The following is a 21600-nucleotide window of genomic DNA, read 5'->3' as shown; positions in this document are numbered from 1 at the left end:
CAGTTATTCAGTCCAAAAGTGGGAGAGGTGGTCCTTAAGCCCAAGACATCTTAGATCTGAGGTCAGCTCTCTATCCACTTTACCACATTATACCTTTCATTCTTAAAATATTACTAATTTTTTTTGAATTACCAATTTTATTTTTTCCTAGATCTCGTTTTAGAATCACTGATTGTTAATGATGAATAATTTTCTCAAATAATAGACAAATCAAGTTCCAAATGAAAGCAATAAAAACACTTATCTTTTTATTACATTTTTTAGACCTTAAAAAAGGTGGCAAATTTAAGATCTTATTTTAATAATTAATAATTGCTAACATTCATATAAAAACTATCATGTGCCAGGCACTATATTAAGTACTTTACAATTGTTATCTCATTTGATCCTCATTACAATTCTGATTAGTAGGTGCTATTATTTTGCCCATCTTACAGATGTAGAAACTGAGGCAAGCAAAAAGGTTAAGTGACTTGCCAGGGTTACTCTGCTAGGAATTTTTGGGCCTAATTTGAATTCAGGTTTTATTGACTCAGCACCATCAGGCTATCCCCATTTTGATCCTGCTGGTGAATTTCAAGATTTAAAAACACCAAAATCTCAACTTCTTCTTTCTTTAGTAATAATTCCTATAGGAGGAAGTACTACCATGTTATCACCCTGTGTGGTAAGTTCTCCCATAATCTTATTCAAGGTTCCTTTGAGATTTTGAGATAACACTTCCAAAACAATGTCAATTTTTGTGGTCAAGGAAACTACAAAAAAAAAATATATATATCTTCCCTTAAGCTCAATGTATGTGAGATATCAAAATAGGCTTTTGTCATCTTTCTTTAATATAAAATGTTCCAAAATGAAATATAAAGTTTATTTACTTATGTGCAGCTAAAATATTAATGCAATTTACCTGAAGATAGAGCGGAAGACTCTTCCGAAGAGCAGTTAGCATAGCTGTGGGCAGGTCTTTCTCTTGTTGCAGCACAGCATGTGGAAGAAGCAAGCAGTCTATGATACGAAACAAGAGCTTCTGTGCTTTAGAAGTGGCAAGAATCAATGCCCATGACTTTACTAGGACTCCTATAGCAGAAGCATTGGGAGAAAAACAGAAAAGGAAATTAGGAAATGTAAATGACACTTTAAACATTTTCTAATTAAGCTGTTCATGATCTAATTACAGAATATGTGGGGGGGAAAAAAAGCAATGGATAGTGAGTTAAGCTTGGTTCCAGGGTCAGTTATTTAACTTTCTAGTTATATATCCTTGAAGATATTATTGAAACTTTATGCACATTGAGGGTTGTCACCTTGAAAATGAGGATTTCATTTCAGCAGAGGGGCAGGAACCTACCAGGGCAGAATAGTGCATCATGCTCTGTAAGACGGGCAATTTTTTAATTACTTTTTTTATTGTAAGAGTAGGTTCAATTTCATGAAGGAAGGTGGAGGGGAAAAGGTGACATTTCTGTATTTACAGATATATAATAAAATCAAGAAGCATCAATAAAACTAACTTAATAATAATAGCATAAAACCAACTCTGTACAATAAAATCAAACTCTGTACAACAAATGATATGTGGGAAATTGGCCTAAATGACCCCAGAATTTTCTTTCAGCTCTAAAATTTTGATTCTGTCATTTTCACATTTACCAGTCATGCATAAAATCAGCTTTTTAGCTTTGGATTCTGTTTATAAATGACTTAGATTTCCTTACTGCAGTGGAAAGAGTACTAAGTTTACAGTACAAGGATCTGCATTCTAATCCTGTCTTTGTCACTTATTAGCTATAATGAAGGTGTTGGACTGGCTGGCTGAGAAGTTCTTCTCTAGGCCTAAATCAGAGATCCTAAGGAAAATATCCGATTTTTTTTTTTTTTACAGAAAACTAGGAAAAATTTTTTTAGAAAACTATCCAGAGTCCAAGCTTTAAAGATGCTTCATAGTATGGGATACTTTTCCCAGTAAATATACTAAAAAGATTGAGTTACAAATTCCTTGAAAAAAATCTCATCTCATAATATATCATAGGAAAGGCTACATCAGACAGAATAGTTAACACCTATTAAACAAGGGATAATCATAATCTTAGAAAATAGAAAAAAAGAAAAGGCTAGATCCAAAACAGAGGGAAAGATGCAGATACCTTATTCTTTTTGTTAATCTGTTTATTTATATGTATATACACATGTAACAAACACATATATTCTCATGTTCTAAACTTGAAAAAAAGAAATCAACAAAATAAGCCTGCAGAAGAAGTTATTGATGTATAAGAGTCAACCCATAATCACCCCACGAACAACAAACAACATTAATCTTCTGGTGTAAAAGAAAATACAATGATCAATCATAAAGAAACTCAATGTTCACTTAGCAATATTTTAAATAATGCTGCCTCACTTCCCATTTTTTCTACCTATTGGAAAAAAGCATTTATAAGACCTCATATTAATATACTCTTAAAAGGGTATTGCCATTATATCTGACATTCACAATGACTCATTCTTCTCTCATTTGTCATACTTAGATCATTTGGGATGGATAGGTACCTACTAACATGCATACATATTTCGTCCACACTAGAAATTTCATCACCTATAAGGTTAAAGTACTTTATTTGAAACCATCTGTTTTACAGGTTCACAGGACACAGAAAAGATACATCAATTTTACTGCCACACTTTTTAACGTTCACTGAAAGGCAAACATTTCTTTGAAACAGTAAAGAGGTAAAAATTTCCAGGAAATCTGAAGTCACTGGAGATTTAAAAAAAAAGAAAGAAAGAAAGAAAGAAAGAAAGAAAGAAAGAAAGAAAGAAAGAAAGAAAGAAAGAAAGAAAGAAAGAAAGAAAGAAAGAAAGAAAGAAAGAAAGAAAGAAAGAAAGAAAGAAAGAAAGAAAGAAAGAAAGAAAGAAAGAAAGAAAGAAAGAAAGAAAGAAAGAAAGAAAGAAAGAAAGAAAGAAAGAAAGAAAGAAAGAAAGAAAGAAAGAAAGAAAGAAAGAAAGAAAGAAAGGAAAGAAAGAAAGAAAGAAAGAAAGAAAGAAAGAAAGAAAGAAATGAGAGCAAGAAGATTGTTACAAATATAAACACCAGCAACTGCTTTTTTTTTTTCTTTTAAGTACTTCATAGATAGGAAGTTACAATGCTAATTTGAGAGCATAAACATATATTGGCTTTAACTTATTTGCTCATATAATCATGGTGCTTAGCATATTTAATATTTATTCATTTATCAACTACGTAATATATGTATGTGGCACCTGGAATTCAAAGACAAAAACACAATTTTTGCCTTCAAAGTCTTAAATTCTATTAGGTGTTATAAACCCAGATTAGGCAACACACAAAGAAGCAGAAGGTAAAACTGAGAGGATAAGAAAGAATTTCATGGAGGAATAGCTCCTAAACTGAATTTGAAGACAGCTAAAGAGATCAAGAAGTGAAACTGAGAAAGATTTTGCTTCCAGACATGAAGGGCTAGCCAGTACCAACACATGGAAAAAGGAGACAGAACTATGAGTCCCATAGCTAGCAGTCCAATTTTAGACACAAAACTGGAATTATATAAACTCTAATCATGAAACTGAAGTTTTACAATTTGACTGTGTAAAAAAATAATTAAAAAAAAAAAAAACAAAAGTATGAAGAGCTAAATAACGAGCCACATTGTGAGGGTTTTTGAATTCTGGGCTAAGAAATGTCTATTTTGAAAAAAAAAATACAACTTAACTAAAAAGATCACATGGCATTATATGATTTGTGCTGGTAAATGTTTAGCAACTGTTTCAACACACTTAATCTATATAATTAACTATTTCCCCCTCACTTTATTAAGAATAGACCTTAAAAAAAAAAAAAAGAAAAGTATGAAGAGCTAGATAAGAGCCACATTGTTGAGGGTTTTTGAATTCTGGGCTAAGAAATGTCTATTTTGAAAAAAAAAATACAACTTAACTAAAAAGATCACATGGCATTATATGATTTGTGCTGGTAAATGTTTAGCAACTGTTTCAACACACTTAATCTATATAATTAACTATTTCCCCCTCACTTTATTAAGAATAGACCTTAAACAAAACTCTAATTTGTACAGTTTGAAATGACAATGAATTATACTACTGAAAGGAGTAACCACCTATATGAGATGACAAATCCACTGAAAAACTGGAGTATTTTAAATGCTTATAAAAATAATAACAATAAACATGGATTTTTTTTCCCCCTAGATCCTTTGTAGATCTCCAGAAGTTACTAGCTAGGAGGAAATTACTTCAAGCTTCAACTTTATTCCCTTCTACCCTGAATCCCTTGAATTAGTATGGGTAATAAACCTATTTCCTAACTTTTTAATGTAATAAATATGAATGGGATTGCTGGGCTAATGCCCACCATTGACAGAATTTTGAAAAATAGTCAGATCTATACATTGACCAATGCACTGATCCTAAATTCAAAGGAAATTAAATGAACATAATATCTTCTTTGTATTTATTATTTGTGTTTATTAGCAAGTGTAGGAGTAGCAGAAGAAATGACAGCTAGGATTTATATTTTGATTATGTGTAGCTGGGTGGCTCAGTGTATAGATCACAGGATATGGAACCTGGAAAACTGCAATCAGATCTAGCCTCAGACATTCACTTAGCTATGTGGCATACAATGGAGAAGAAAATGGCAACAACTCCAGTTTCTTTGCCAAGAAAATCCCAGGTGGGTCATGAAGAGTCAGACACAACTAAACAACTACCATCACCATCATGATATGCCAAGCAATAGGCTAAGCATTTTACAAATATTATCACATATATTTGGTATATAGCAATTCTGGTAGATCATTATTATCACCATTTTACAGATGAGGAAATTGAAGTGGGCAATGGTTAAGTGACTTGCCCAAGATCACACAGCCAGTGATGATGCTGATGAAAGAAAACTATAAAATATCCAAAAGAAAAAAGCAAAGACTCTTCCTTTTTTAATGAAAATAACAGTATGGGACAGTATAGAGCACTGACCCTGGAGTCAGGAGGAAAATGACTCCTTATAGGCAGAAATGCATTTTGTTCTGGCCCCTGAGAATTTTAGCAAGCTGCTTTCTTGCAGACTAGAGCATTTTTACTGAAATCTTCCTATTGTATAGTTTTTAGAAACCATCTTAGGGAAGTAAAAAGACTGTAGTAAGGATTGAGAATTTTATCTTAAAGATTTTGTCATATTGCTAAAATAAATCAAAACTTCAATTTTTTGGAATAAGAAGTCTTAAGAGAAAAAAAAATATTCCTCTCAAAAATGTCTGGGTCTTCATATCTCTAGTGAATATTTATTTTGACAGTTCCTGATGATACCAATGTATATTTTATAGAAATAAAAGTCATATAAGAATTCATCCTTGCATACACTAGGATTTCACAATTCACATACAATAATCTAGAAAACAAAGCAGCATAATAGTTGATAGTGTGCTAATTTCTGTTAACTTTATAGAAGACAACCAAATAGAAACATTTTTTAATCAACAATAATTACCCAAACATACACTTAATAAATCCTAAAACATCAGCTTTTCATTAAAAAATAAAATAATTGGATTTTCGCCACTTTCTACATCATCTTAAGATATGAGTGCAAACATAGATATTCACAATTTTCAGATAGACAAATAAGATTTATTCATTTTACATAACAACCAAAAAATATTGATAAAATAACACTTTTGTACCACTGTTAGGCATTAGGAATAAAATTATAAAGAATCAAAAAATGTGCGCTCTCTCTGACTATCTCTCTGTATGTATATAAGTATATACATATGTGTATATACATGTCTAAATATATATTTATAGATAACATATACATATACATACACATGTGTATATATACATACACACATATAAGTTATTGATAAAAATGCTATCTCATGACATGATACTTCTCAATTTCTATATCCACACTGTTTCTGATCAAGTAATATGACTTTAGTGAAAAAAATACTCAATTCATTATCATTTTCTTTCTAAAGATGTCTGAACACTAGAATAAATATAAGCTAAATATAAGGTTTATTTTTATAATACAGAAGCTGTAAATGAAAAAGATTTTATGCATAAGTATTCCCACTGTTTTAGTAAATTCATTCTCAAACCCCTGTATACAGAAGGAAATATGGAAAGGAAAATAATTGTCAGTCCTATGAAGATGACCAGAGGTGGGGAGGTATGATGGAATGGGGAGATAATTTGCTTAAGAAAACACAAGTAGTTAAGTGCTGAAAGTGGATATGAACCCTGGTACTCTGATTTTAGATCCAGCATGTTTTTATTCTACTATAAGAGGCTATTTATCTCTTATCACTGTTTTTTGACATTTGCAACTTTAAATACATCTATCTAAAAAATCAATCAAGAATACATTAAAACTTTATTGTCTGGGTACAGGAAACACACACACACACACACACACACACACACACACACACACACACACACACACACACACAGAATTAGAGAATTATTTATAATAGTTTAAATGTTAAATAAACAGAAAAAAGATGGAGATAGCCTAGGATCCTGTTCCCAAAACCCCATTCCCTCCGGTACTCTCAAATCTCTTCACTAGTCCCGATATGTCAAAATATCAAGAAAAAGTCCTCCAGGGTGCTTGGTGTAATCTTTATTGCTTAAGTCACAATCATTTGTTAAGCAATATGAAATAGAAACAAAAGATCTAGAGATAAAAATAAGAGTCTTTGCCCTTAATGAATTTATTAGTACAAAACATGTATATAAATAAGTACATGCAAAACAGTTGTTTTTCTTTTACAGGGGAGAACACTAGCAAGTATGGGAAGACATGGACAGGGGTTAAACAGGCCAAGAATGTTATGACTAGAAAGGATTCTTATGATGATATGTTCACAGATCATTGAAGTATCACTGTTTAGGAATTATTTTTATTACTTCTCTAATGCTAGCATAGATAATTGAGAGGCGATAAGCAGATTTATTCCTTTATTCTTTGCTTCTATTTTAAGGGGCCAACCTACAAAACCAAAATTTTGAGTTACTAACAAGAAAATGTTAAATACCCTTGGTCAATACATACCCATTATTTTGTAAGTCAGCTGTAGACCTGCATTGGAACTTTTTTTCCCCAAATAAGGCTTAACATATTTCAGTATCTCACCAAGGTATTCTAATGCTTTTGTGACCATGGCAGACTTCTCAGGAAGTGTTTTTAAGGTACCGTATGTAATACCAACAGCCTGTAAAAAACAAAACAAAACAAAGTACAAAAAAAAAAACAACAAAAAAAAAAAAAAAACAAAACCAAAACAAACAAACAAACAAAAAAACACTCACAATACACCCAGGAGAAACAAATATGACTGCTGCTTCTTCTAAGCTTTAGCTGACATCCATCTCTATTTACTTAGTGCTGTAGCTCTAACTTTCCATTTAAAACTCAATGCAATTTAAATACAGATCAAAAGAAGTATCCAAAAGACTCAATTCTTACAATAAAAGATTTTTAAACAAAAACCCAAAAATCATTTCCTCAATAAATGCTTTAGAGATTACTTAAGAAGGGACAATGACAGGATCAAATGCTCTATGCATCCATAGTTAGGGAGATAGCTCAAATATCCCATAATACTGTTATTAGTAGTTTGGAATTCTTTAAGAAAAGAGTCACTAACCTTTTTCTTAAAGATCTCTCCTTACTGGGACCTCACTACCTCTTCCTTTATAACTTCTTAAAGAATGTTTCCTTATTTCAAGCCATAAACTGCCTCTCTGAAATTTTAAAAACTTATCACAATTTTGTCTTCTAGGAATAAGATAAACAAGTGAATTCTTCTTTTACAATTGGTAGTTCTTCAAATACTTGGAGTTAAGACAAGTTATCTTGTTTCACCTCTCTAAGCTCATCATGCCCTGCTCTATAAGCAGTCTTCATATGGCAAGATAGTAAGCCTTTACCATTCTGGCTATTCAACTCTAGTTGGTTTATCAATGTTCTCACTAAAGTACAGACTCCAAACTAAGCATGATACATCAGATGCAAATTGGTTATGTCATAACAGATTGAACCATTACTATCATTACTAAATCCTGTATTCTTTTAATGAAACCTAAATTAGTATTAGCCTTTTTTACTTCCAAGTCACACTGTTGACTCATCTTAAGGCTGTAGATCATTAAAACCCTGAGGTTTCTTTCAGACCAACAACTATCTAGCCATACCTTCTCCATCTTAAACTTGAAATTTTTAAATTTGATTTTTTTAAAAACTTAGATTCAGTGCAAGTCTATCCTATTGAGAACTTTTTTACATCTTGTCTGTCTTATGTCTATTATACTTCCTAAGTTTATGCTAGCTGTAAATCCACTAGGTATACCATCTACAAATGACTACACATAGGCTCAAGATGGTGACTTTGCATGAAAAACTCTTATGTGGCATATAGCACCTCAGTATAGAGTTGATTAGGTTTCTTAAAACATGAGGTTTTGAAAGGAAAAATATAGGTTGGAAAAGAGATAAAATCATAGGCTAAATTCTAAAGGCCAGACAACTCGCTTTTGAAAGGAAATTCATTTCTGGCCAATATGTTGTTGTATTATAGCACTATTTGTACTTCATGTCTTACTTTCAGTATCCTAAAGCCCTCTTATTTACATACTGCAACAACTTATAAGAAGGAACTTCCTTGGGTCCTATACTAATAAATTTAACCATTAGCATGTCCCAAATCCTTATTTATCTACAAGACAGCCCCTACCATTTGGATTCTAAGGTTAAGCTAAGGTGCTTATTTATCACTTCAGTATTTTACTAATTTCCATTTAATGTTATTTAAAAAGTTTTACTGCCTCATGCATGGAATTCTTTTATGTCTTTTTGTCCAAATTTTTTCCTCTGGGAACTTACCTTCAATACTGAAATAGGAATCAATGAAAAACACATGACAAGATTTACAGAAATTTACTTTACAGGCAACTTTTCAAGAACATGTCATGTTTTCTTGCATATCACTTTAACTGAGATATATAATTATGCTGATAAATGCATAGTACCTCAAGGAATAGGACAAGTGCTTTTGGAGGGTCTTGTGTGATGGCTAAATGTTCAACTTGAGCCTTTGAAAAAATATTCTTTACTTCTGGAAGCTGAAATAGCAACCTTGTCAGTTCAGCCAACTGTTCCATGTACTCTTTTTCTGTTTAAAAAGACAATATAGCAGAAAATGTACTATACTTCATTCACGAAGCTGTCTTTCTTTTTAAATTCAAATTTCCACAAAATTCAAAGACTCAGAATTAAGTTTCTTTCACTAAGCAAAGGCTTTATTCAAAGAAGTCATGTACTTGTGAAACATTCTAGCACAAAAATTTATTCATGTAAAGCCAACTAGTGTAATAAGTTATCAAAGTAAATTTGGAGAATTTTTTCAGCCTGGCCTTCCTACAATTTACAAAATGGGCATAAACAATAGCTTCAGGAGAAGATATGTCCTATAGACAACTAGACCGTATGTAAAAGATAAAAAACAGTGCAAGTATCACTCAGTGAATAATGGAGAAGTAGAAGAAAGGCAAAATATCTAATATAAAATGGGAAAGAATTATTCATAATTGGGTATTTTTCTTTTTAGGGAGTTCACAGTGTGATGTCTAGTTATTTACTTCAGATTTTCACTTTTTTTCTGATCAATTTCTTCAGGGAGAAAAAAAAAAAAAAGCTTGTCTCCTCAGGAGCAAGTTTTTGTTCTTTGCTTCCAAGGAAACAAGCTCTTTTATCTTTGTATGAGAGAAATTTGTCATGTATGGTGCAGGCAAAAACATCAAGAAAAAGAACAGGCAGCAGAAGGGAATGTAATTCTGTTTATATTCATAACTAATTACAAATCAATCTCTGTATCTTTTATATTAGTTGATGCAATTAGCTGAGAATTTTAAACACACCTAACAACACAGAAGCAAAAGTGTCCCCCGGAACACTTACCAACAGTTTGTTCAGCATCTATACCAACCAAAATGCCACTGGGCTCAGAGAGGTCTTTCATGTGCATTTGTAAAACACAGCGGATCCATGATCGTATAGTTAAGGCTTGAAATGATGTACAGCTTGAATGGGAAAGTGTCTCTGATAGAGTTCTGATAATAAAGGTTGTCATCAAAACACCATCACACAAACAATAAAATAACAACAAAGAAAACACCCATTAAATTCCTGTAATAAAGCAAAATATATTTCTACTGTACTCACACAGAGTTTGTATTCCAATTTCACTAAGCTCTTATTAAGCACCTGCTTTGCACAAGTCACATTAACAAAGACATAGCAAAACATTATTTAGATGCTGAACATTTATAAACATCTATAAAATGTCCTTTTACCCAAATATAAAAATTCTCCTTTTGCACAAAATGCCAGCACAATTTTTGAGAAGTCTTTCTCCCTCTCAATCCATGGGTATACAGAATTTATACTGAGAGAATGGTGAGGTGGAAATGGAATTACAAATGAAGGGAGAGGTTTATAAAAATGGAATGCACTGTAATAAGAAAATTATAACCAGGAAAGATCTATGAAATTATAGTCAGAGAATGTGAGAGTCAGATGGGCTCTAACAGTATATCTATGAGCTGGGCCAACTTCTTCCTTTAACCAATGAAGAAAATGATGTTAAGAGATGAATTTATCCAAAAATGTGCATATGCACGATATCACTTTGCAAAAACAGGCACAATGAACTTTGCATATAAAGCTTCTGAATCCCAACCTAGAGTTCATCTAACCAAACTATTAAAGAAAGGCTTTTAATATAAGTAGGTAGAAAAGTAAAGAGTAAGAAAGAAATACAAAAATCAGCATCATTTAATATTTACAAAATTTCCTTTTTTTCATTATAATTAAATGTGAAAATATTAAGTCACAAAGGGATATCAAATTACACAAGAGATCAAATGCACTGTAAGTTGGCCTGTACTCTATGTGTGAATGAAGCACATAGCCACTCTATGGATGGGAAGCCATAATAAGGAGAGAGGAACAATAAATTGCTATTCCTAGGACACTCATCCACTGAATGGAAATGATCTACTACACCTGGTTTTTGGAGAAAGTCCAATCCTGTTTGTAAATCATTATGATAATAGATATCCTAAGAATGAATTTGTCTTATTGAAATTTTTCTTAGGATTCTTTGGAACTACAATTAATGCATCCTGAGTCTAGGTCACCATGGCATTTAGTAATTTCACTGGAGTGCTTGATATGACTTGATAGTATATATTTTGTTCTTCTTACTTATTAAGCACATTCATTTTTCACTTTCACAATAATTTTTAAAAATGCCCTCAAAGGACCAGATAGTGCCACTTATTACAAGTATCACTAGGCAACCATGAATGGTGTAGGACAGAGAGAGTCTTGGGTTGTTTAGTTCTTCAGTTCCAGTCTGGACTCACTCCCTGAACTCATAAGAGGGAAAACAATAACTAGATGGGTGAGGTTAAGGCCTCGAGTTACTGGCTTCTAAACAGGTTAATCAAAATTAAAATATCAAATACTACAAATATGTTAGACAAATAGAAAGCAACTATCCTCACCCAACCATTGCTACATTTGGTACAGAATTCCTAAATAAAGAATAACACTATGCTAGGTATCAGGAGAGAGACAAAATTTAGCTAAAACAAAGTACATGCCTTCATGGCTTTTATAGTCTCAAAGGGAGATAAAACACAAAGATAATTAAAGTTACATTATATGATCAATGCATCAGAGAACTAGAAGGCAAAGTGCGAATTCCTTTCATGGTGTCTAAGGCTGAATTATAATCATGAGTTTCCTTTATACAGATACACAGCGTTCTAGATATGATTTTCTAAAATGCCTTTTAAAATACCCAAAAATTATAAACAAGAATTCTGTACAAACAAACTAGTGATTCTTCTAATAATTTGAGGGGAAAAACATTTTATTTTTTACATTTATGGAAAATAAGGGGGATAATATACACTTTGTGAATAATAATTAAAAAAACAAATATTTCTAAAAATTAGAGTTAATATGTAAATGAGGCAAACAGATCTAAGAGACAGGTGCAGACTACAGGTACTAAAGAATCACTCAAAGTCAGAAAGTTCTGGATTCAAGTACTACCTCTAACTCACACAGGCTGGGTGACTGGACTACTGACTGGCAAAGGAAGTGCTTAACAAAATACACAGTTAACCTCTCAATGCTCAAGGCAACTCTGTCAAGACTAAATTGCAGAACAATGGCTGAATTGAATTAGGGGAATTTTCTCTCTCATTAGGAGCTTCTTGGATAAATAAAATAAAAAGCTCATCTCCTGCATTCTATTCTGACAGCCTAAATTTCAGAAAAAAATTATAGAATTTTAATGTGGAATAGACCTTAAAGAACAAATAAAACAGCTTCCTCAGTTTGCAGTTCAAGGTCAAGACAGAGAAGTAAATTATCTAGGGTCGCACAAAAAAAGGAGTATGAGATACAATCCTTAAATTTTAGTTTCATAGTCTTATAAAAATCAGCTATATGGTATGTGAAATATGTGTAATAATTTAGTGTGGAAGAGTTCAATTTTTTTTTTTTTTTTTTTTTTAGTAGCAAACCCATTCGGCTGGATATGAGCTAGAAACAAATTGCTAAATCTGAGCCATCCCAAGAAAATTTTAATATAATTTTAAGAAACTTTTAAAACAACATTATATATTTCCATCCTTTAAAACCATGTTATAAAATATATTCCCATCTTTCTTCTAGGTATTAATACTATAGTGATAATGTGATTAGGAACAGAGTACCTGAAAAAGTCCAGTACAGAAGGCTGGGTATTTCAGATGGAAGGAAACAAATTAGTTTTGGAACTAGAGGTGCTCTGCCACCCAATATTTGTGTGACTATCAAGCAGATCACTTTACCTCTCTGATCTGTTTTCTCAACTGAAAAATTAGGAAGTTCAGTAAGATATCTTCTAAGATTCCTTCTAAGTCTAGATCTATAAAAATTTTAGATTATTACAAGAATGGAAAATATTTCTTTTAAAAATCACATTTTATATTGATGGAGCTGCAAATTAATACAATCATTCTGAAAAGCAGTTTGGAATGATGCTATGAAAATGACTGAAATGTCCATATCTTTTGACTCATTTGGCTAGGCAATAATATAAGAAACATAGAGACAGAAAGAAAGCCTCAATAAACAGAAAAATAATAATAATAATATATTTTTTTTAATTAGCAAAGTACTCATTGAAAGGGGAATGGCTAACCAAATTATGGCATATACACATAATGTACTAATCCTGAGCTCTGAGAAAAATTATGAACATGAAGAACACAGAAATTGGAGGAAACTTAAATGAACTGTAACACAGGGAATTCTGTAGAAGCATGAAAGAGACATATATAAGGACTACAACAAGCTAGCAATGGATACACAGATGGAAAAAATGCTGTATGTTCAGGACCAAGTTTGGCCAAAAAGAAGACCTAACAAAATGTATCTCCTTCCCTTCTATGCAGATGGGTGTGTATATAAGAAATGCTGAAAAGTTGGGTTTCCACAGTTTTGCAAGCTTTGAGGTAGTATGAGATAGTAGGTACCACTGATCGAGATTTTCAGAAAGTGACATTTAAGTAAGGTTAAGATTCCACAGAACAATTAAATGATCAATAGAAGCCTTTAGCAAACCAGGAATTGGGGAGCTATGAAGGCATAGATGGATTCAGCCAAGCAGAAAGAATCTTATGGCTTTGAAAAAAATCACAAACTTAAGTTAATAGCTGATCGATATTATCCCAAAATAGTTGGGATATAGGTTGCCTGACTTGACCAAATCACAACTGTACCCTGCTTAATAGGCTAACTGAATGTTAAACAATACACCATATAAGAGAGTTTTCTACCACTTTTTAACATGGGGTGTATGATGAGGGAGGGGGAACATGTTTATACATATTTAAGGGGAAACACTGTAACCCTGAAGAAAGGAACTAATCTGTTCCTTGAAGGGAGGGGCTGCAGTGAGCTAACAACTATAAAGCTTCTCTCCCACTTCTGTGCTCAGGGTTCCCTCTTCTGGAGGAGGAATTGAACCTGCTTCTGACCAGAACCATTAAGATGATGCCTTAACATTCTTTTTAAATAAATTTTCCTCGACATCTGATTTTTAGTGTTAAGAGTGTATTTCTAACAGACGTGGGGGCAGGGAGAGGACCATGGATACATAAATTTATAGCCAGCCTTGGTTAGTTTTTTTGGAACCGTTTTTACTTGATTACTCTTCCTTTTTCTGTTATATGAGATAGCTCTCTGAGTAGGAGAGATGAAAAAAATATGTAAAAATGATGTAAAAACAAAAAATTTCAGTAATTTTTCTACCCCAACCCAAATCATATACCATGGGATTCAAATATTTTATATGACTGGAATAAGCAAGTGAATAATACTTACTTGTTTTGTATAAGATGACTTAAATATCTAGATACAAGCTGGGGCCAAATCATATCATCCCACCCAAATAACTGCAACATTGATATTACTGGCTGAGGCTGAAGGTCTGAGGGAGCCATTCTTGACATGTCCAAGGCCAAACAAGTAAAACCTAAAATAAGGAGAAATTCTTGTTGCTATTTTTTTTAAAAAGTTATGATGTTTACTTCCTTTCTTATTAAAAGTTACTATTCATGATGACATATAAATACAATTATTAATAATTTTTTTTTCAATATAAAGCACAATGGAAGAAAACAGTGTTATTCTCCCATAGCTCTAATCCAATGCCTGTCTTATTCTGGTTGATTGTGACAGTGTCACTTGCATCTTTTCTATTATATCTAGAAAATAAACCATTCAAAGACAGTATTTGTCAGCTTACTCGGGAACTGGTAGAGATTCCTCTCAAGTCTGAATTACTCAACCAAGCCTTTCAGAATGGACCTTTTTTCATAAATGTTATTTTTTCTTTCCCCACAACATTGGTATCCCTAAAACTGTTTGGGATACTCTGTATTAAATTTTCTTTAAAAACAAAACAAAATAAAATACAACCTCAAACTTATTTTCTTCAGGAATTATTATCTTGTAATTGGCCTTATCCAACTGAACAGCCCTTGGTTCTTTCCCCTGAGTTTCTATCTTAACTTGTATTTAATGGGATGTTCCTTTTAAATATTCTTCCTTTCCAACTCTCCACAAAATCTTATACTTACATACCCATCTCTTTGCAGAGTACCTAGAACATAAGTAGTTACATAATAAATACATGTTGATTGATAGATTGATCAGTATCCCAATCCACTAGGATCTAAGTTATATTTTTGCATAGACTGATATATTGACTCATCAATTTTTGCATTGTAAAATACCTGGAACATTAAGGAATGAGGATATAGTTGTCAACTAAGGAGAAAAGACTCCCAAAGAATTGCTAAAGGCTGATTTACAAATACAAATTTGCAATTTACAATAAATATCATTTCCTTTCTCAGCAATAATAATTTCTGAAAACAATTTGAGATGCCAATCAAACTGGACTAAGTGTGATATTTATTTTTATTACTGCCTCCATAGCAGGATACCATTCTTATTAAATCTATTCATAAGATATAATTTAGGAAAATGACACAAGAGCTCAGGAACTCTCAAATTTCATATTTTCAATCTAAAGAATTTTTAATTCATCTTTACTTAGTCATATCAGAGTAAAAAACAAATTTTAGCTACTGTCTTCCAAAATGTTCTTCCTTTCAAAATTATTTAAGCTAACCAAAAAGAAATAGAAACCCTTAATCAATATATTTAAATGAAAATAAAATAAAAAATAAAATAACAATTTAAAATATTATGCATAAGGAATAGGAATGAAATAATCTTTAAAACTTATATCCTATCTTTGTCACTGTTCTAGTAAAAATGTAAGCAACTTAGGTTTGTATGTTTTATTTGAGAGTATGTTATAAATTTAATTTGTTGAGAACTTACAATTTTGAAAATAACAATTTTATGATATGAAATCATAATGAATATGAAATGAGATCATACCAACGTTTTTATTCATCACCTCCTCACCTGTAATGTTCTGTTTCTCTAGATTGTGATTATTCTCTGGGAGGAGGTTTCTTGGGATACTTCTGGAGGCAGCCTTCCTTTCAGTTAATAATCCCAAAATGCAGCCAGGAGTTAAAATCCGGATCCTTTATTGTGTCTTTCAAAGTCTTGAATCTTTTTCTGGGGTCCGGTTAGCTTTAATAGAGGCCTATCTCTTTCATTGGTTACCCAATGGCTCTTGTCAGCATATCTCCAGCCAGCTTCTGCCTCTAGCTCCCTCTGAATCCAAAGCCTCCAGCCAGCACAAAGGTAGATGTGGGAATGAAATCTTGACTCTGCTTCCAAGAGTGTGGGATGTGGATTTCCCAGAATTCAATCCTAGTTATGAATCTCCTGGAAGTCCATGAGTAGGCTTTTCCTTTAGACTTGTGAATCTGCTAGACTTGCGAATCCACTGAATCCATGTCCTTGCTATGGATTTCCAATCATTCGGGGTTAGGATTTCATAATCTAGTAACATCTTAATATAAAATGATGTAGGGCCCATAAAGAGTACAACCTTTTTTTCAAATCCTTAATTTTATCCAAATCAAAAAGAGTCTATCTTCTCCTTTTTTGACCTGAAGAGTCAAGTTCTTCAATCACAGGGTATGCATCTATAAAATCACTTACAACCTGTCCTTCTCTCTTAGCCTTAACCAATGCTTTTTTCTAATCTAGTCATAGCCTGCTTAACAGGCGATTGTGTTTGTGTTTCTGCCTCTTCCCCTCCTCCTTCTTCCTCCATCCATGAAGGGTTAATTGACGGAGGTAACTCAGGGGATTGGAAATTATATAATTTCTCCTACTGTGAATTCTTATCTGATTCTTCCTCCTTTTCTCCAAATTTAGTTGACACCTCCCCCTCTTGCTCCTTCTTTTTTTTTCCTTATTCTATAACTTATATAATTTCCTAAAGCCAGTTGTATTATATTGTATGCATTAAATATGTTTTTGGAAATTGAGTTAGGTCCATTTTTGTTGTAGTATTGACAAAATTTCTCTCCTACAAATTCCCATTCCTCTAGATCCAATTCTTTTTCCATAGAAAAACATGGACAAATGAACGGTACAGTTTTTAAAAGTTCAGGGATCTCTTCCAAAATTATGATAAATCCTTGGCTTTTCATAACCTTGACAATGCTCTCTAAACATTTTCCTTGAACAGAAACAGAAGGCTGTTTTCTAAAAATCTGCCCCATTTTGCTGAAATTCTACTTTAGCTCTTTAACAAAGTTTCCTTGTGACTCACCCTTATTTCTGGGTCAGAGAGGCTTTTCCACTGGAATCAGGATCGTGTCTGTGCCACGTTTGGCACCAAAATGTAATGTTCTGTTTCTCTAGATTGTGATCCTTCTCTGGGAGCAGGAGGTTTTCTTGTAGAGGTTCTGGAGGCAGCCTTCCTTTCAGTTCAGTAATTCCAAAATGCAGCCAGGAGTTAAAGTCTATCTTGTCCTTCAAAATCCTGAATCTTCAGTCTCTAGCTCCCTCTGAATCCAAAGTCTTCAGCCAGCACAAAGGTAGACATGGGAATGAATCAGACTCTGCCTCCAAGAGTGTGGGATTGTGGGTTTCTCAGAATTCAATCCTAGTTATGAATCTCCCAGAAGCCCATGAGCAGGCTTTTCCTTTAGACTTGTGAATCCACTGAATCTTGGCTCTCTGAAACTCCTTGAGCATCCCTGAAGTTCTCCCGGGAAGTGCTCCCCTTGACTCAATCCAGACTGACTGACCCCCCTGAATCTTGGCTCCTTATATCCTCCCAGAGAATGGGCTTGGGGGAGCTTGAACTCCTTTAAAGATGTGAACCAAGAAGATTACCTTGTCTCAAATTCTGGCCCATAACATCTGTAAGAATCTTAACACTCACCTTTTTTTTTTTTTTTTTTTTTTAACCATTACATCTACTGTAATGCCAAAGACACTGAACAAGATAGAGATTAGAGAGTATTTAATAATTTATTTAATGGAGAGAGATACTGGGATCGAATGGATCCATGTTTGGTCTTAGGGCTGAATGAGACTATCCTCTCCAAGAATCCAGCAAACAATGTGAGTTCTCAATTATATATATATATATATATATAGTGGCCTCAGACGCAGGGGGTAGATAGACTGAGTTAGGGTACTGAGCATGGGGACTCTGACAGGATGGGATAAGCTTCTGGAGATGAGATGACATAATCAGGGGGAGGCACCCTGGACATGGGAAGAGGCATCTTGATAAGATGGTATCTGATAGTTTGGGATGGGCAGAGGCATTCTGATATTCTAAAACATAAGATTTATTATCCTTATCAACTATTCTGATAAAGAGGGAGGAAAGGTTTTGTAGAACTGAAAAGCAGAAAAACCAAGGCAGGACTGAGTCAGGACAATAAAAGAGAACTGTGGCATAACACTACTACTATAAACACCACATACTCCTTACTGTTGCTGTTGCTGTTATTGCTGTTGCTGTATTACTTGATTGGTAATCTTAGTAAGCATCTTGGGTACTACATGGATAGGATCATAAACTTAGAGAAGAAAGTAACTTTATGAACATATAGTCCTATCTTCTCATTTACTATTGAGGAAACTGAAGCCCATTGAGCTTAAGTGGCCTGCCCAAGATCATATAAGTATTCAAACTGAGATTCTCAGCTGGCCTGAAAACCAATGTTATTTCCAGTGTTCTATGTTCAATGCAGAACATCTTTTCCTACAAAATAACCTTTTTAAGTGTGAATATAGATTTATGCAATTCAACCAAAAATCATTTGCTTTCACAGCGATAATACTTTCTGAAAACAACATGAGATATCAATCAAACTGGTCTGTTAAATATAAGAATCTTCAGAAGAAGAAGAGTAGGTTTGGGATGCTGTGAGAAAAGTGTTTTTTTAAATAAACCTTTAAAACTCTATATAAATGTGAAATGTTACTATCAGAAGTAGTTTTATCAATATGACTAATAATATCTCTTTCATTTCAGGCAAAAAACAAGCCTTGTCTCTAATAAATCATAGGTGGATAAAAATACAAGGATCTTATTAAAATAGGCAGCTCTGTTTTTGTGGTTGTCAAAATGTTTTAACATTCAAATGGCTATAACAGTAAGAAACTTAGTGGAGAAGAATACTCTGACAAAAACAGCAGTCTGTAAGAGAGAAAGTAAATAGACAACAGTATATAAAGGATGAATGCTGACCTGCAGCGGTATCTGCAAGCTGAGGGATAGGCACCGTTTGTGACATTCTCTGGCTCTTCAGGAATGGAAAAAAATTTCTCCAGAGTGCACGGGTAATTGCAGCCAGGTGGTGCTCTTTAGCCACTGATGAGGTTGGCACACTCAGGCCTGCATTTTCTCCTGGAAGTTCCCTGCATGACTGCTGGTACACACTCCTAAGGAGAAATAAAAATAACCACTCACTCTCAACAAATGCTTATAGAAATCTTTTTCCTTTTTTTTTTTTTTTTTTTTTTTTTTTTTTTTTGTGTGTGTGTGTGTGTGTGTGTGTTAATACATTTTGGGCTTCTTTCAAATATTCCATATGAAAACTGAAGGACCGTTTTATATAATTAAAACCTTTATGCCAAGACATTAATGCACCTCGGTTATTTGATGGATGAATGATGGCATATTAAGCACCATAAAGTTAATGTTAATTACTAATGTCAACCATTAATTATATGCTTTTTAATATGTCAGAACCAAATGAGAAATAGGCAGTTACAGAATGAAGGTTTGCATTTTCCAACTGCAAGCTGGCATGACAAGTGATTTTACTTCCAATCGAGGCATGAACAACTTCACCTCCCCCCTAAAAAAAAAAAAACCACCCCAGTTTTCTTTTGTGGGCTTAAGCATTAAAGTATATCAAAAAATGAATGTGCATTTGACTTATTGGTGGTATTTCACATTAAACCATATTTCTTTTTTCAAAAAAGGCCTATGCCAGAAATTAAATACATGATCTTGTCTCATGCTCATTACCTTGTAAATAGCAAGCAAAAAGTTCTACTCTGAAATAATGGATCATGAATTAAATAATGCTTTCATTTTTCTTAATTCCTCTACAGTCATATTTCTCTACTTAATATAGAAATTAGGGTTTTCTAGAAGTTTAATACAGAGATATCTTCAAGGAACCAATACTCCCAGAGTAAAAGCATGTGAAAACATTAACCAATTTGTCTGAGAGACTGAGATAGAAGGCATTATTTCAGGAAGCTGATCAACTAAATAACATGCTTATTAAAAAGAATATGTAGGAACAAGTTATCGTTTCTGTTTCTATTTATCTTGTGGTCAACTCAATTGAGATTGTGCATTAAAACGCAGGCAACATTATTACATTTGCCTTATTAAATTCTATAAACAGCATTGTAAAGTCAGAGTCAAGATATTTATAAGATAATGGCATAGAGCTGAGGAAAGAAACTTGCCATAGCACTAATATGTATAGACTATAACATTAAGAAAAACTATTGGTAGTCATAACAGAAAACGTTTTACTATAGTCATTCCACCATTCTTTTGGGGTTGTTGTTGTTGTTGTTGTTGTTTTAATTGTTTCCCTGGGGGAAGTGGGCATTCTAAAAGAAATGAACATCTCAAGAGACTCATTAGGACAAGTGCACTGGTAATAAAGTAATTTTACATAAAGAGCAGACTGGATGCAAGGCCAAGTCTTACTACATGTCATATAACTGCAAATAAGCAAGCAAAAAGTTAAATAGATTATATACTAATATGTAAAACTTAGAGACAGCCTAGGCTAGTAGATGAAGGACTGGCCTTGAAGCCACTAAAAACTGCACCTTTAAATTCCACCTTTAACACATAATGATGGACCTGGGGCAAATTTATTTAATCTCTCTTTGGTCTCTGAAACTCTCTAAGAATATAAACGGCAGAAAAGGTGTCAACTTGCATTAATAGAGGAAATTTCCTCAATCCAAAGTTCACAGTACCAGTGAAACCAGAGGTCTAGTACTGATTCCAATCTGCAGTTAAGGCCAGATGGGCTCTGTCCAAATATTATGCAATCAGTTTGGCTACTTTAAAAAATATAAAAGAGTGGGTGTCTCCTTATCTAACTATATACTCATGGATTTGATTACACAGTTTTGAGCTACTCTGTTTCAGTCCTGGGCTGCCTCACCAATTCTTAGGCGGTATGATAGCTCCCACAACTTGGGGACTCAACATATTAATGGGAGATTTAGTGCATATACTGGATCAGTTTAGACCACTGTAGCTCAAGACTCCTGAGCTCGAGACAGATCAATCTCAGTCTTCCAACTAACAGGGATTATAAGAATGTGCCACCACAGTAGCTTTCCACTGTTTTTCAAAGTCAACATACCAAAGTTGAAGTAAAGGTCTCCACTAAGTAAGTACCTTTTCATGTGGTTACTGTTCTGTTCCATCTAAAAAGTTCAAGTTGGAGAGAACAACACTTATAAAACTAAAATCTCTCAAA

General features: G+C 33.3%; 1 protein-coding gene across 2 annotated transcripts in view; it reads right to left on the bottom strand.

Moving 5' to 3' along the window:
- MMS22L (MMS22 like, DNA repair protein) overlaps positions 1–21600 on the bottom strand; it is a 156586-nt gene that overhangs the window by 24199 nt on the left and 110787 nt on the right. For both annotated transcript variants that reach the window (XM_074310240.1, XM_074310241.1), the window contains exons 15-20: positions 19323–19516; positions 14495–14645; positions 10007–10158; positions 9079–9221; positions 7103–7262; positions 908–1077 (exon numbers count right to left, since the gene is read on the bottom strand). In XM_074310240.1, coding sequence (XP_074166341.1) covers positions 908–1077; positions 7103–7262; positions 9079–9221; positions 10007–10158; positions 14495–14645; positions 19323–19516 — 970 coding nt within the window. The remainder of the gene's footprint in view (positions 1–907; positions 1078–7102; positions 7263–9078; positions 9222–10006; positions 10159–14494; positions 14646–19322; positions 19517–21600) is intronic.

This window comes from Sminthopsis crassicaudata, chromosome 4 (assembly GCF_048593235.1).
Source record: "Sminthopsis crassicaudata isolate SCR6 chromosome 4, ASM4859323v1, whole genome shotgun sequence".
NCBI lineage: Eukaryota > Metazoa > Chordata > Mammalia > Dasyuromorphia > Dasyuridae > Sminthopsis > Sminthopsis crassicaudata.
This window is presented reverse-complemented; position numbering and strand designations above follow the sequence as displayed.